Source organism: Populus alba, chromosome 10 (genome assembly GCF_005239225.2).
Source record: "Populus alba chromosome 10, ASM523922v2, whole genome shotgun sequence".
Classification (NCBI taxonomy): Eukaryota; Viridiplantae; Streptophyta; class Magnoliopsida; order Malpighiales; family Salicaceae; genus Populus; species Populus alba.
Genome location: NC_133293.1, coordinates 10,664,721 through 10,679,056, shown reverse-complemented (window position 1 = coordinate 10,679,056; position 14,336 = coordinate 10,664,721). Strand labels below are relative to the sequence as shown.

The following is a 14,336-nucleotide window of genomic DNA, read 5'->3' as shown; positions in this document are numbered from 1 at the left end:
GGGAGGTGGCGCATGTCCGACTAGAAAACTAGGCAATGATTACACTCCGTCGCGGTATTCCAGATGGTCAAACCTGCACTATATAAAGCAGGCCCATTCCAACATGTTCTGTATATAATGGAGGAAGAAATTAGAGGCCTCAGAAAATATTAAGGCTCTTTAATCGGTTAGCCCATACTTGACTGCCCAACTTTTACCGAGATGGGCTTATAGATTAAAACCAGCACCGAGACCTCAAAAATGGCCTTGCCTGGCCTGCGCTACATGGCAATGTGTGTGTGTGTGTAAAGATTCTCAGCATATTGGCATAAAGTCTCATCTGAAACTAGAAAAAGTGGAAGAACTAAGAGAGTTTATTATTCCATTTTGAGACGCAAGAGAGTCTTCATTGTCACAACCATTGGCTCTCATACCTCAAGGACGTCAGCTAAGCTCGATGCTTCAACGGTGACCAGTTATTCACTCTCCAGATATCTCTTCTATAAGCATTTAACTGACGAGATGTTGGAAAATATCAATTTCATGGACAGAGCTTAGCATTTCTGGTTAACTCGTCTCCTACAAATCTCACTTTCCAGTCAGCCAGAGGAAAGAAACACTTTCAAGGCACAGTTGCACTTTAAAGGCACCCAATGGACAAGTGGAGATACGGGATGAGATTCTTGAATTGGACTCTTGAAAGGAGCTTATGTTTACTTGGAACACAAAGAAACCCCACACGAGGGCACTGTGCTCTCCAAAAACTTGTTATAAAACAATAGATCAAAAGACTTCAGAAGAGAGGCTTGGGGCTTAAGTGAAGTAAGAGAAGATATGGGCTAGGGATCAAGAGATCGTTCATGGAGGTGTACAAAGCACTGCTGATTGGTGAGGTGGCTTCTTCTGCTACAAGGGAAAAAGGGTTTGAAAACGACACTGCACCGAGAGCAAAATGTGAAATGCATGATTGGGGATTTAAGAATGTGTCTTGGCTAGCAACAGTTTTGGCCTTAAGTAGTCCACCCTTGTCTAAGCAAACCATACAGTTCTCCTGTCTTGTTTTTTTTCCCCTCCCGTTCTCTCACCTGTAGATGAGACACGCCCACTTCTCCAAATGGGGTGGCTGCAATCCCTCCTCTCTCCATTGAAGAAGCTGTGGTTTCGTCTACACTCAGCTCCAAAAAATAGTATGTTCTTCACACCTATAAGTCTATAACTGCATTTATCATACTGTCTTCTTTGTGCTATAGCTAGGTTCTGCATGGTTTTAGTTCGTCTAATTGTTCCATCCATGCATCCTTCTTCTGTAATTAATTTTCTTTTTATTTCTTTTCTCATGAATTTAAAACCAGTCCCAAATTACTCAGGAGATTCACTAATCCAAAACCGATCTCCTCTTCTAGTTTGTATAAGAATCCATTTGTAAATTTCTTTTTAACTCGCCACCAAAGACTCCCTCAAAAGATTTGCCTGATTTGCTGCAATTCATTATGCTTCGATCATCCTTGATTGTACAATTACTTAAGTGCAATTTGTTTGCATTTTTTTTCAGGAAGAGGAATATACATTCTGTACGAGGATGTAAAGTCCTGCCAGTATGAAGATGTGCATGTCCTATGGTCAATACTAGTGGAGTCAAATACCCCTTCTTTGCCATCAAAAAAATGAAGGCCTACACAAGTACAGAGTTCCCAAAAAACTAAGAGATGTCCACTCATGTACATAAGATATTTATCTTGTTCTATAATCTCTTGAAAGGATTTTTGTTTTTGTAGCTTGCTTATTGAATTCCTTGTCATCTGAGCTATATATTAGAACATAGCTTTTTCCGCAAACTTCATGCTCGTTTTCTTTTCTTTGTTAAAAAAAAACTATATGCAGATGGTTAACACCGACTCTGAAAGAGTATTAATTCGAAGAATATAAACAATCTTAGTCAGTGAAAGGCCTTAAATTAAGAAGCATTGGGTGAAAGATGGCTCTATTTCTCTTCAATTTGCTTTGTTATTGTTGCTTTGTCGGTTTCAGCAGTTGGGTGTAGCAGTTTGTTTCTTCTTTCATATCAACCTGAAGTTGACTTTGGAAAACTATAGAATGGATGGGTTAACCTGCATGATTTTCAACTCTATAATAAATTCTTCTTCAATTATTATTATTATTATTATTATTCCTAGCTATCAATCCCACCGGTGTTCTGTTCATTCAATTTGTCTAGGAAATCTTTGGGGAAACTGTTTTATATTAATTTGAGTTAGATCGATTTACATGTGGCACATGGAACCTTTTTTAAATTCAAATGTGCATTATATTTTAAATATAACATGCACATATGGCTTTGACTAAACTAAAAAGCCAATACAGATTAACAATCTTAATTTGTCTACCAAGATAATATAGCTGAATCCGAATTGCTTTTCATATTGAAAAAAAAAATGGACATGAATCATGGAGGGAAGAAAGGTCGGTTGTGTGGGTAAGTACCTAATAATTGAAAATTATTTTTGATTTTCATTATAGTTTCTTTAAACAAAAGATTGCAAATAAATCACCCAAAATATTGTATGATGTTCAAGTACTAATTAATGGTATCTTATTAATTAATTTTTGGATTCACTTTAAAGAAAGAAACAGACAAAAAAAAAAAAAAAAAACTCGTAACCTATAAAAAATAATAAGAATGTCTTCATTTAGGATTTTTCCATTCTAATTGTATCATTTTTTTTTTAAAGTAGATTCAGGGTATCAATTTTTTTTCTTTTAAAATGAATTTAAGAAATAACTAATAGAATATCACTAATCACTCATTAAACACAGACAACACCAGCTAATTCCTCAGTTTTTAACATGCAGCATGTTGAGTTTATTTTAGAAGATTAGATTAAGTTTTTTTTTTTTTAAAATCCATGTAAAAATATCATTGTGATAATATATATTTTTTAGATAATTTTAAAAATACACCTTGGATAAAGAATTCATAAAAATTTAACATTTTTTTGAAACGCTAGCTCCAAGATTTGAGTTCATTAAATAAAAATAAAATTGTCATCAAATCAACCACTTAAAATTTAGTGAACATTCTTTTAGATATCAGTCAACCTAGTAAATATTGCACCATCATAGCCACTTGGTTATCATCGGCACAAGATCTATTTGGTGGTAAAGTTGTGCTATTGACGAGCAACTCCATGTTCTTCCAAGAAGTGAAAGGATACAGGTTGACTGAATTTTGTGCTATCTTTAGTTCATTTCTACATTTCTTCAGGAGGAAAGCACAAGTTTCTGGTATCTAGAAAATATTGCCAGCATTTAAAAACAATTCCAAACCATTCTGGGGGTCCTCGAAATTGAAACTTCTAGATTCTAGGCATTTATTCCTTTAAATGTTGTTTCATTTACGGGAAGATTTCGGCTTAGGACGTTAAAAGCACCATAATGTCGCATAGTTTGGTCAACTATATTTCACACTCCTAAACATATAGGCAATGTTGGTAGCTAATACCACCTAACAAAAAGTAAAGGGAAAAAAAAAAAATCAAATCCCTAAATTCTCATAGTAACTTGAAGCAAACACACAAGTTATTACTATTTTGACCAACGGGTTTCGAACAGATAGTACGGGCTCTTCTTGCTAAATAAAGTTTTCAAAGCATTCATGACATTTTTTATTGGAAAAGAGTTCAATTGCATGTAAAACCTCGTAAGCTGGAGGCAGGTGAAAAATTGCATCAGATACGCAAGGAGCCCAAAGAATCATTTCGTCCGCTCTTGCTGTTGAAAAGCCCTTTTGATCCGCTGAAAAGCAACAGCCCTGCATGAACCACCACTGTTCAGTCAACAGACAGCACCAAAATATTAGAAGCGATGCTAAACAAAATGGAGCTCTTGCAAAAAGTATCAAACAAAGGAATTCAGTGATGAAGGGAAAGGATCAATCATGGACATTTGTAGCATTGTATTCACCAAGCCTGCATTACATAACCTTCATACCCAATAAGCTGAATCTGCGGACCGCCTGTCACTAGACATTAGAAGTATACTCTCCTAGCCATGTCAAAACAGTTGGCAAATTTCTTGGCTAGACACCGTATTCTTTCCCAGACAAGATCAATTCAGGTTATACCACAAATTACTGCCAACAACATATCAAACATAATATCAAACATACCGACATTTTGGCCATGTACAACAAGCAACAGGATATACAGGGACAAATTGAAGAAGGGCCAGAGCATAATTATTCTTTAAAATAATAATTGCAGATTAAACACAAGTACAGTCTTATAGGCATTTCTTATAAGCAAATTATAGCAGAGAGAAAAAGATTATTAGGGGGGAATAATAAAAAGGATCCGTTACCATAACACATAACTCACCAATTATTCAAGATTCCTAATTAGTAAAGATGATAAATGGTTATAGGGGCCAGATGCAATTTAGCCCTTCAAGAAAACCAATAAACCTATTGCTAAATAAAAAGTGGGTATTTTTCCTGTCAGTTAACAGAGGATACTCAATGTCAGGGGGGGAAGTACAAGCAAGTTCCAAACTTCCAAGTAGAACGGCATAAAGACTAAGTTTTCAAATGTTGAAGCAATGTTCTGGTCATGCAAGGCGATAGAAACACTTCGTATTTTAGGAATGACATTAGGGAGTAAATTTCTGATATCATTGCCTTGCCATCCTTACTTACAAGGCTTGTGCTGTGCTGTTCTCACTGGGCAGGGATTCCAAGGATTATAAGGATGACGCAGACGGGTGTTCTCCAACACTTGGCAGCCAATCTTTAAAGTATGAGTGGCAGCCTATCTCTGCATGGGAGAGGGCACCAAGGGGAGTTACAGTAATCTGAAATGACATGAAATGAAAGAGTCGTCTTAATCATGTGCTTCTCTACTCAGAAAGATTCAAACAAGTAAAGAAAAGATGCCCACATATCCTTGCTGAAGAAATTTGTAGTCCGCATCATCGATGTCACCTTCATCAAGTTTCCCTCCTAATACCTAAAAGAATTGAAAATACCATATTACATTTAAATTTGGAATCTAAGAACAAAAAACTTTTCTGAGTAAACAAATGATTATTAACAGCAATATCCTTCCATCTTCAACTCCTTTACAAAGCACAATAATTTTCCAGCTTATGCATAATCAGCAGCCTACCATCAAGTTTATTTCCATCTCCTCTTGAAGCGGCAATAGATCATAGCTTACTCAAAGTGTTTAGATCAAATAAAATTATAAGAATATCAACGTAGAAACACAAATAAAATATTTTCATTAAAGGGGCGGAGAGGCAATAAGGAAAAAGACTCACTTCTCTCTTGAACAAAAGATGGTCTTGTGATAAATTTAATGCACCAGTCTCTATTGGCGCAGTTGAATCCATATCCATTGTCATTGTTGATAACATTTTCCCTCCTTGCATGTCAGAAGTAACTTGGCTCCACCCCATTTTATATATGCTTTTACCCTGCTTGGTCAGCTTATACCCCTTTTGGAGGCACAAGAAACAATTAAAAATAGCACATCTAAATTTTCATTTAAAAGCATGGAAGAATTAGTAAATCAATGATAAAACTAGAAAACATGCAAGTCCTAAACTTCGATTAACAAACACAATAAAGAACAAAATGAAAATGAGTTATAAAATCAGTGCCTCCCTTGCCCTCCTTAGGCATGCTACAGTAATTCATTCACAGAATTAGAAGGAATCACGTGCAAATCAGATTTTTGATATTATCATGATAACCACATACAGGGGACCATACAGCATACAACACCTTAGGATCTTTATGAGGCGTAGCTTTAACCTTAAACCTGTCTGGGCTAAAAATTCATCATCTAACATGAGATTAAAAGAAGAAAAGATTAAGAGAGAAAAAACTCATTACTTCAGCAAATAATGAAGAAAAAAAAAAGTTAACCTGACATAAGAGATATGATGTTCGATATCTGCTACTATCAATCAGAAAAAATTCATGCGGCATTTGTGCATATTTCAGATGAAAAACTAGAGCGATATACTTTAGCTAAACACAAGTGTGCATGTGCGCAATTAGGTCAGCTGTAACATTGAAGGAATATCAATAAATGGAAGGTCGAATCCAGACAAAAATCAGGACGAAATCCTTTAAAATGACACGACCCCTTTCTCTGGAAAACACACCAAAGTAGCTCAATCTAGAAGATGCGTCCCAAATAAACAAAAATGCCAAAATGTTTCATGATTTCATATGCAACTGTGATATGTTGAGAACCTGGTCTCGGATTTATCAATTTACCTTATTATTAGCAACATCTGTTGGAAGATCAATATTCAAAAAACACCTTAAAGGATAAGTTTTATTCTTGATCTCAACGAGTACTGCAGTTATTATTGGTATGCAAGCCTCAGCAGAAAGAGTGAAGTTCTCAACTTTGCTCTGACCTCCAGACCTGTACAACCAAGCAAGCAGTCATATGGGAGAAACAAATTGCTATTCACATGGTACGTAGTAAGATACTAAGCAACAATAACAGTATCACTGATCTAGCTATGTAGCCTGAAAAATATGTCTGTATACCAATTATATGATACAGAGATTGCAGGTATGTCATTAAAGAAGGCCTCTCGAGCACCAGCGACTGTTCCTGAGTAAACACTGCAACTCCAAAGAAAAACTCTTACTTATAAATGGGCAGTTGAGGAGACCATCAATACATGAATGACAAGATATTAAAAGATGTAGATTCTACATTTATTTAAAAAAGAAAAAAGAAAAAAAAATATTAATTAATACTAACATGTGATAACCACAGTTGCTCCCCATGTTTATGCCGCTAATTACCTGTTTACAAAATCCAATCTACATAATCAAACATTCCTATAGCTAACATCAAAGAGATCAAATTATTGATTTGTCATTGCGATGCAAATCCAAATGCATTATTTTTCATGACCGAAAAAAAGGAGAAGATTATCAACATTTTTATAGCTACAGTTAAATAGAATTAAGAGAGAGTTACCAGGTCAGGAATTAAAGGAAAGAGTGATTTGGAGATTCCTAAAGAAGTACAATCAGCCGGAGTTCCTGCACAATAACATAAAAAAAAAAACGCGAAACTTTTTAATTTCTTTAAGTTCTTGCAATTAATCTAAAAACAAATATTGTTGTTACAAAAAATTAAAAGTGAATTAAAAATGGAAGTGAAAATGTTTTCTATGAATGACAAGAAAAAAGCAAACAAACCAGCAATCGCATAGGCAGTAGCTCCTTCAATTTCCACTCGTCGAGCAGCAATTGGTTCCCGCCATGTAATACTATGGCTCATAGCTGATTTCTCCCTTCAAATTAATCCAATAAAAAAATTAATTCTAAACTCACGATTAACTCATGCAAAAAACGATTTCTTTCACCATATAATAAAATAACTTCCCACACTTTACAATTCAAGAAAGAGCTTATATAATTTCGGAGATAGAGAGAACGCACGAGTCCGGAGCGCAAACAAGGACCTGGAATCGCCGGGTAGAGACCAAGACCTGAACCAGCGCTCGCAGTCCTGGTGCGTCGATACCGTCATCGTTAGTCACCATGATCGTCGGCTGGTTTTCCATTTTTGTCGAAATGATGGCGAAGGTGAGAAGAGAAATGAGTTTTTCCTTTATAGTGGTGTAACTGTTGATGAGAAAATAACCGAATTTAAGCAAGCCGATGATTTTTCGATGGCTGGTTGCGTTTGTTCTCTCCAAGTCACGGTTATTGGTAACGGAATATTCTTTCAAATTGGGAGAAAAGAAGAAAGAATAAGAAGAATAATTCAAGCAGGGTGGTTTATTTTATGCTGGTTTTTTTTTTCGGTGTTCAGCGTTTAAATTATGTTTTTAAAAATTTTGAAATTCTTTTATTTAAAATAGTTTTATATATATATATTTATATTATTTTGATGTGTTGGTATTAAAAATATATTTTAAATTAAAATTACTATTATAATTTCAAATAGACTAGCTCGTTCCTTCCATGTACGGCTGCCTAACAATTGATTCTCAGTATCAACTTCGCTTATGGTGGGCCATGTCCATCCATCCTAGACTGACATTAATTTCTGCAAAGCTGCTAAGGTTCGGCGGATAGCTATGAATGATTTTTTTTATTAACCAAAAAAAAAATGTTGCAAGAGTAATATAACAGATGTATGATTCACATTGAAATTACTTCTTGCTCTTGAAAATAAGGTTTAATTGGCCTTGCAGGTGAATCACATTGATCTATTTGTCTTTTTATAGCATTTTGGTTTTTCTTATAATTTTTTTATACAGTAAAATTACTTGAATATTTTTAAAAATTAAAAAAAAAATAACATGCCTCTTTTAAAGACCATTGTAATGATTAAATTTTTCTTGAAATCAAACTTCACGTCAGGGGTTTTTTCATAATTTTATAAATGTTTTTTAGTATTAATTATTTGATCCTATGAATAATATGGTAATTTAATAAATAAATAAAACAAAAAATAAAATATTATTTACGTATGCAACGCACGCCACTTGTTTAGTCAATTCGTCTCCTTCGAGCAAAGCAGGTGGCTTTCTAGTGGGTAAAATTATTCTTCCATCATGTAGTTTTATTCGTCTTGACATCCTTGTCAAGTGTTGCTGAAAATTATCAATTGTTGTATTTATTAGAAGAACTACTAATGATGTCGTCCATTACCTAATTATAAATTTTAAAAATTATGATTGTTATATGTGCTAAAGTTTAGATAAATAACATTTTACTTTATAAGATATTTGTAGTAGTCGGCCAACTTACTAGATATTATTCATTTTGAATCTTACTGTCCCTGTAAATTTGTTCTTGATGACCACACATGATCCCAAAACACATCAAACAAGTTAGCAACTAGCACTATTAATAAGGTTAGTTATCAAATCATTATAATCCACCTCCTTTAAGGAACTTGTCGGTGCAACCGAGGAGCCAGTATGGCCAACTCTAATATCACATGTAATAGCTCAACCTAACCTGCTATATTATCCATTTTGGAACTTACCGTCCTCGCAGATTTGTTCTTGATGATCATGTATAACCGCAAATGTGTCTGATAAATTAGTAATCAGCACTACTAATAAGACCAACTATCAAATTCTCACCCGCTAATATAGAATATTACAAAGTTATTTCAATTTTTTTAAAATAAAAATATATATTTATTTAAAAGATTATTATTACATTTAAAATAACAAATTAAATAGCCTTCTCTTTTTTAAAAAAAAAAAAAAAACCAGAAACCCTGCCCCCATTATTTTCCATCTTCTTCCCCCCCAATATATTTTTATGATGATAGATGGGCTTCGCCGACATTGAAATCTGAATAATTTTAAAACTTGAAGGTCTATAACAATAACAGAGCTCACCATTATGATGACTCTTTATAGGATTCCGGCTTCCGACACCCACTTCATGATCCTAATCTTGCAACTTGTAGCACTCAGCTTGAAATTCTCAAACCGCATCAAGTTCCTCTCCATCCAGATTGTCCATAAAACACTGATAAAAACAGCATCCCAGGGATCTTTTAGCAGAGAAGAAAGTCGCCTGAATTTCATCAACTTACAGTCGAGTGGCTTAAAAGTTCCTCCATGGTTTCAGTCCCACCCTGAAGTGGGACTCTCATGCCGTAAGACAATTCCCTCATTTAGCCCTCAATTTTGTCAACATCCTCAGACCCAGTTCCAAGTTTTTTAAAACTTACAGTCTTAAGTTTCTGAAGAGAGAGAAAGAACTCTGCTGTAATGGAGATAACTATTAAACCTGAACTAGCTGGCCGTGTAATCAAGGTTGTCAAAATCTTTTATTTTAACACGACATAATTATATATTATAAACTTGAATTATAAATTTGAATTGAAAAATTATAAGTAATATTTTAATTAATTATATATTAATAATTTTAGTCAAATAATAATTAATAATATAATACAGTTAAAATCATAAATAAATAAATAATAAAAAAGTCTAAATATCTTTATTTTATTCACGTTAATTCCTTTATTTCTTTGACAAATCAAATTATTTACTTCGTCATTTACAAGAAATGAGTCCCTTTAAATTTTGTTAGGTCATTTAACATTAATTACGTCAAGGATCAAGCATCAATTTATAACTTTTTTTCTATATATTTACCAGTTAAAACAAAGTAATATAACAATTAATATATTAATAGTTTACATGAGAAATTATGGGGAATGAATACGAATTTTAATTTTATGGAAATGAAATCCACAAATAACTTATATCGTTAAAAAAAATTATACTAATTATAGTCAAAATCAAGCCTTTGATTATCATGTTGCATAAGTTTTGCAAGATATAAATTTAAAACAATAAAAATGGTAAGATACCGATTACCAAAGTCCACAATTTTATATTATTTACAAACTTGTAAGATTGGTTTGATTTTACCAAATTTGAACGAGTGTGACAAATTTATTAGCTTTTGAGTTTTATATAAGATTTTAAGAGTCAACTCGCTTTTTTAATAGCATTGCGCGTGACATAAGATAATTATTAAAATATATTTTTGAAATTTTAATATTTAGCATGAAAAAAATAAAAGATAATTTATGTAGATATATAAGTTATATATTATAAATAATAAATTTTAACATTTTATTTTAAAAGATTTTTTATTCTATATTAAAAAGATAATATTTTATTTTTTCAAGTTGAAATATTTAAACAATTTTTTTTTATTACATTTTAAAAAATACAAATTTTTTATTGTGAATATAAAATATATATTCTAGTTGGTTTTTAATTTCACATTAAAAAATAAAATTTTCTTTTAATATTTATAAAATTTAATTTGAATTAATATTTAATAAGGAAAAGATAGTAGATTCAAGTTAAGCCAAATAGAAAAAATCCTCCAACTGCTCCCATACACATACACGTGAGGGAACACATGCTTTTTTAGCCTTTTATCTACATTAATAATTTGTCCCTCCATTAAACCACTATTTTTTATTGACGTCCCCAGCTAAAACCATTTGCTTATCTAAAAATACCTGTAGGTTTAATTTTTCAGTTTGTTAAAGAAAAAGTTGGCTTGGAAAAAAAAAAAAAAAGAAGAGGAACAATCAGTCCCGAGTTATTTGAATCCCCAGATCAATTTATTGAACTTGATAACAATGATTATCTTTCATGTTTTAATATCTATGAGGTATTATTATTTTTTTATTGATTTTCAAAATCTGATTTAGCTAAGATTACAAAATTTAAATTTTAAAGATGAAAAATGAAACACTAATCACGGTTAATTTTTTTTACCATATTTAAATCACCTGTTTTATAATTAGTAAAAAAGCATATTTGTCCGCTTTATATCAAATACTATACGGACATTTATGTCAAAAATGCCTGGTTTTGCCTTCCCATACAATTGCTTCTGTACGAGTGATTTTGAGAGGGACATTATAGCGAAGGAGGGAGTATAACAAGTAAGAATTATTTGAATTCGCAATTAAAAGTCAACAAATATCACTGAAACCAAACTCAGAACTATATCGCATATCGGTCCATCTACACTAGATAACTGTACGTGTGTTGTTGCATGTAAATTCTAAAATTTAAAAATTTAAAAAATAATAAATAAATCCCTGGTTTTAATGAAGAAAACAAGAGGACAGAAGTCAGAACGATTATTTATAGTTCGTACCACGCGCATCAACATTAATTTTAAATTTATACACTCATCGAGTTTTCTTAGGATAATATTTGTGGATTGTGATTCACCTTCAAGACGATTCTGACAAGATGTCACCAGACACACATGTCCATTGTTCTTGACAGGATGCACAGCTTTTTTTTCTTTTTTTGTCGGTGAATGGGATAAAAACAAGAAAAGGCTAAAGAAGATGCGGGGAGCAACATCAATTTCAAGGAATCGGCAGAATCAGATTGGCGATTACTAGAGCTCCAGACTATAAGCGATGGGCATGGATTATATAGTATGAGCTATGAAGCTATGAACATATGAGCCATTCACCATAGGACACATGATAACATCTCCAACGGAAAAGTTAAATCAAAAGTCAAAAATAAAAAATTAATATTTTAATTTTTTTTGTTTGTTTTGCACACTCCAAAAAAAAAAACCAAACAAAATACTAAAATGTCTTTTCTCTCTTACAAATGTTAGTTTCTACATATCTCTTTAAAGAGCCAAAACCAACAAAGTGGGACAACTAAAAAAATAAACCTATAAAATATAATCATGTGAAAAAGAAAATAACATCAAACTTATTAAAAAATAATAAAAGACTTGTTTCTTCCACTCAAATATAAATGACTCTTCAAATGGTTTTTTTTCATTGGAATAGATATAGTAAAAAAAACTATATTTATACTATCAATTTAACTTTTCAAAATAGCATTTTACATTAGAGATGCTCTAACAATAAAGAGGTCCGGATAAAATTTTTCTATTTCCATGATTCAATCAATGCATTACTGTCAACCACCTGGTTATTTTTTTTATATTATTAAAATGAATTTTCAGCTGACTTATATATATTTTAATTAATCTTATAAACTCTAAAATTAACAATTATTTAAATTTTTAATGATTATGAAATAACTCAAACTCAAGATTACTGGAAAGCACATTTAAAATCTGTTCAGTTAAGCTACTTACAGGGGTTATCACTCAAAATATTTTTTGTTTGAAAATATATTAAAATATATATTTTTTAACAAAATCAATTTTGACAACAAGGCATTAAAATAAATTAAAATTATATATAAAAAATAATTAAAATAATTTTAAAATTTAACCAAACCCTTTTGAACGCAATACTTAACGGATAAAAACTTGTAATGGGTTTTAATCGGTTTTTGACGTCCGGGGAGGTTTAGGTGTATCTCAAAGTTTCAAACACTATGAGAGATTCTGTCAAGAGCACAATTGATTTTTCTCAATTTTTAATCAGGAAGAATCATATATAGCCCACCATATCATAGTCTAACCACAGAAACTATGATCATATATGATAACATATCATAGCCCACCATATCTTTATTAGGTCATGATACTTCCAATGTCTGGACTTTATCCCTTTTTCTCATCAAATTAACCTTTGATTTTTATTTTATTTTATTTTATTTATCAAAAAACAAAGAACTTGCACCGACTATATATCATTGCCATGGCACATGAGTGGAGTTGGTTCGAATTCGGCCTCGTAAAGTTATAGGGACCTCTTTCGTCTTTAATGGACCCTACAAAGGCAACGAAACGACTCTGATGCAAACGAATCAGATGCGTGAGTGATAGGAGTCGTCCACCGGAACCTCTGGGCCGAAATGATTTCGTGGATGCCTTAGACTGGGGCTGTCACGCAAAATGCATGTGTCCCCTTGCCTTCCACTAGGTGCGTGCTTTGCCTTTTATGTCAGTGTGTCGTGTTGGCTTGCTCTCATTGCTGACATAGATCGGAACGCAACTACATGTACCTAACAGCGAGGACTTTGATGTTTCAAGGGCCCCGAAACTCACAGGCGAGAATCGAAAATTTCAGTGAATGTAAGCGGGGAAAAAAAAAAAATCATTTGAAAATTAAAGCAGGTTGCTTTCTTGCAGAGCTATTTAGAATTAAGTTATTTGTTTATCATTTTAATTAGATTTTATAATGATATTCTATAGATATCTGTATCCTATAAGATTGTAGGATCTTTCTGTAAACAAAATCAAATTCAAAGTAACTTCCTCTTAAACTTTTAAATTTTGTTTATCTGATGAATCATCTATTTTATATAAAGATAAGATAACAATTTTAGGGGGTGTTAGTAGTTACATCTATTTAGCATAATACAACATATGGAAAATGAATATGAGGTATAATTCAATTGGTCAGATCTTGACTTTGTTCTCAAGATATCATTAGTTCAAGTTCTGTAAATTTTATAAGTATTGAAAGTTTATATAATTATTAATTTTAGGGTCAATAATATTATTTAAAATGTACACAAAATGATCCGAATATCTATATTAATAATAATAAAAAAAACATATGGAAAATGACCCAATATATCTTCACATTGTCAATCTATCACTGTATTCGTAATCAAGTCAATTTTATAATCATAAAATTATTAGTTTTGTAATTTATCATTTTATTAACATTTTTAACGTAGTCAGTCACTCATATACATAACGTAATATTATAAAAAAAAAAAAATAACAAGCCCGATGGAGGAGGGAGGGGTCTCTGAAAGACAAAGAGGAAGAGGGGAAGATGGTGAGATTTCAAAGAGAGAGATGCCACGATTGTTCTGATAAAGTTCAAAATACAATAGCCATGCGCGCTTCCTGTACA

At 32.3% G+C, this 14,336-nt stretch overlaps 1 protein-coding gene and 1 long non-coding RNA gene across 4 annotated transcripts; one reads left to right on the top strand and one right to left on the bottom strand.

The window, feature by feature from the left end:
• The first annotated feature begins 378 nt into the window (after nucleotides 1-378).
• Nucleotides 379-1,814, top strand: LOC118046587 (uncharacterized). Its single transcript, XR_004687199.2, has 2 exons — nucleotides 379-1,166; nucleotides 1,532-1,814. It is a non-coding gene; the product is annotated as an uncharacterized lncRNA (long non-coding RNA).
• Nucleotides 1,815-3,503: 1,689 nt separating this feature from the next.
• On the bottom strand, nucleotides 3,504-7,768 carry LOC118046588 (uncharacterized). Of its 3 annotated transcripts, XR_004687200.2 has the most exons (11): nucleotides 7,451-7,768; nucleotides 7,208-7,302; nucleotides 6,984-7,048; nucleotides 6,762-6,805; nucleotides 6,542-6,619; nucleotides 6,260-6,413; nucleotides 5,293-5,469; nucleotides 4,911-4,979; nucleotides 4,670-4,824; nucleotides 3,967-4,108; nucleotides 3,504-3,787 (listed from the first exon to the last, which is right to left on the bottom strand). XR_004687200.2 is itself a non-coding variant. In XM_035055562.2 (10 exons), the coding sequence occupies exons 1-9, from the start codon at nucleotides 7,573-7,575 to the stop codon at nucleotides 4,714-4,716; spliced, it is 918 nt and encodes a 305-aa protein (XP_034911453.1). In that variant the 5' UTR covers nucleotides 7,576-7,768; the 3' UTR covers nucleotides 3,504-3,787; nucleotides 4,666-4,713. The 3 variants fall into 3 exon arrangements, 2 of the variants coding, with proteins under 2 accessions (XP_034911453.1, XP_034911451.1); XM_035055562.2 differs by lacking the exon at nucleotides 3,967-4,108 and having other exon boundaries at nucleotides 4,666-4,824; XM_035055560.2 differs by lacking the exon at nucleotides 3,967-4,108 and having other exon boundaries at nucleotides 7,451-7,765.
• Nucleotides 7,769-14,336: the final 6,568 nt, after the last annotated feature.

Bases quoted from the DNA above. Each gene is read 5' to 3' on its own strand.
- LOC118046588 (XM_035055562.2), bottom strand. From the start codon at position 7,575: ATGGAAAACCAGCCGACGATCATGGTGACTAACGATGACGGTATCGAC. The intron at 5,470-6,259 runs GTAAATTGATAA...TGCCTCCAAAAG, and splicing joins CAGATGTTGCTAATAATAAG to GGGTATAAGCTGACCAAGCA. The intron at 4,980-5,292 runs GTGAGTCTTTTT...CAATTCTTTTAG, and splicing joins ATCTTTTGTTCAAGAGAGAA to GTATTAGGAGGGAAACTTGA.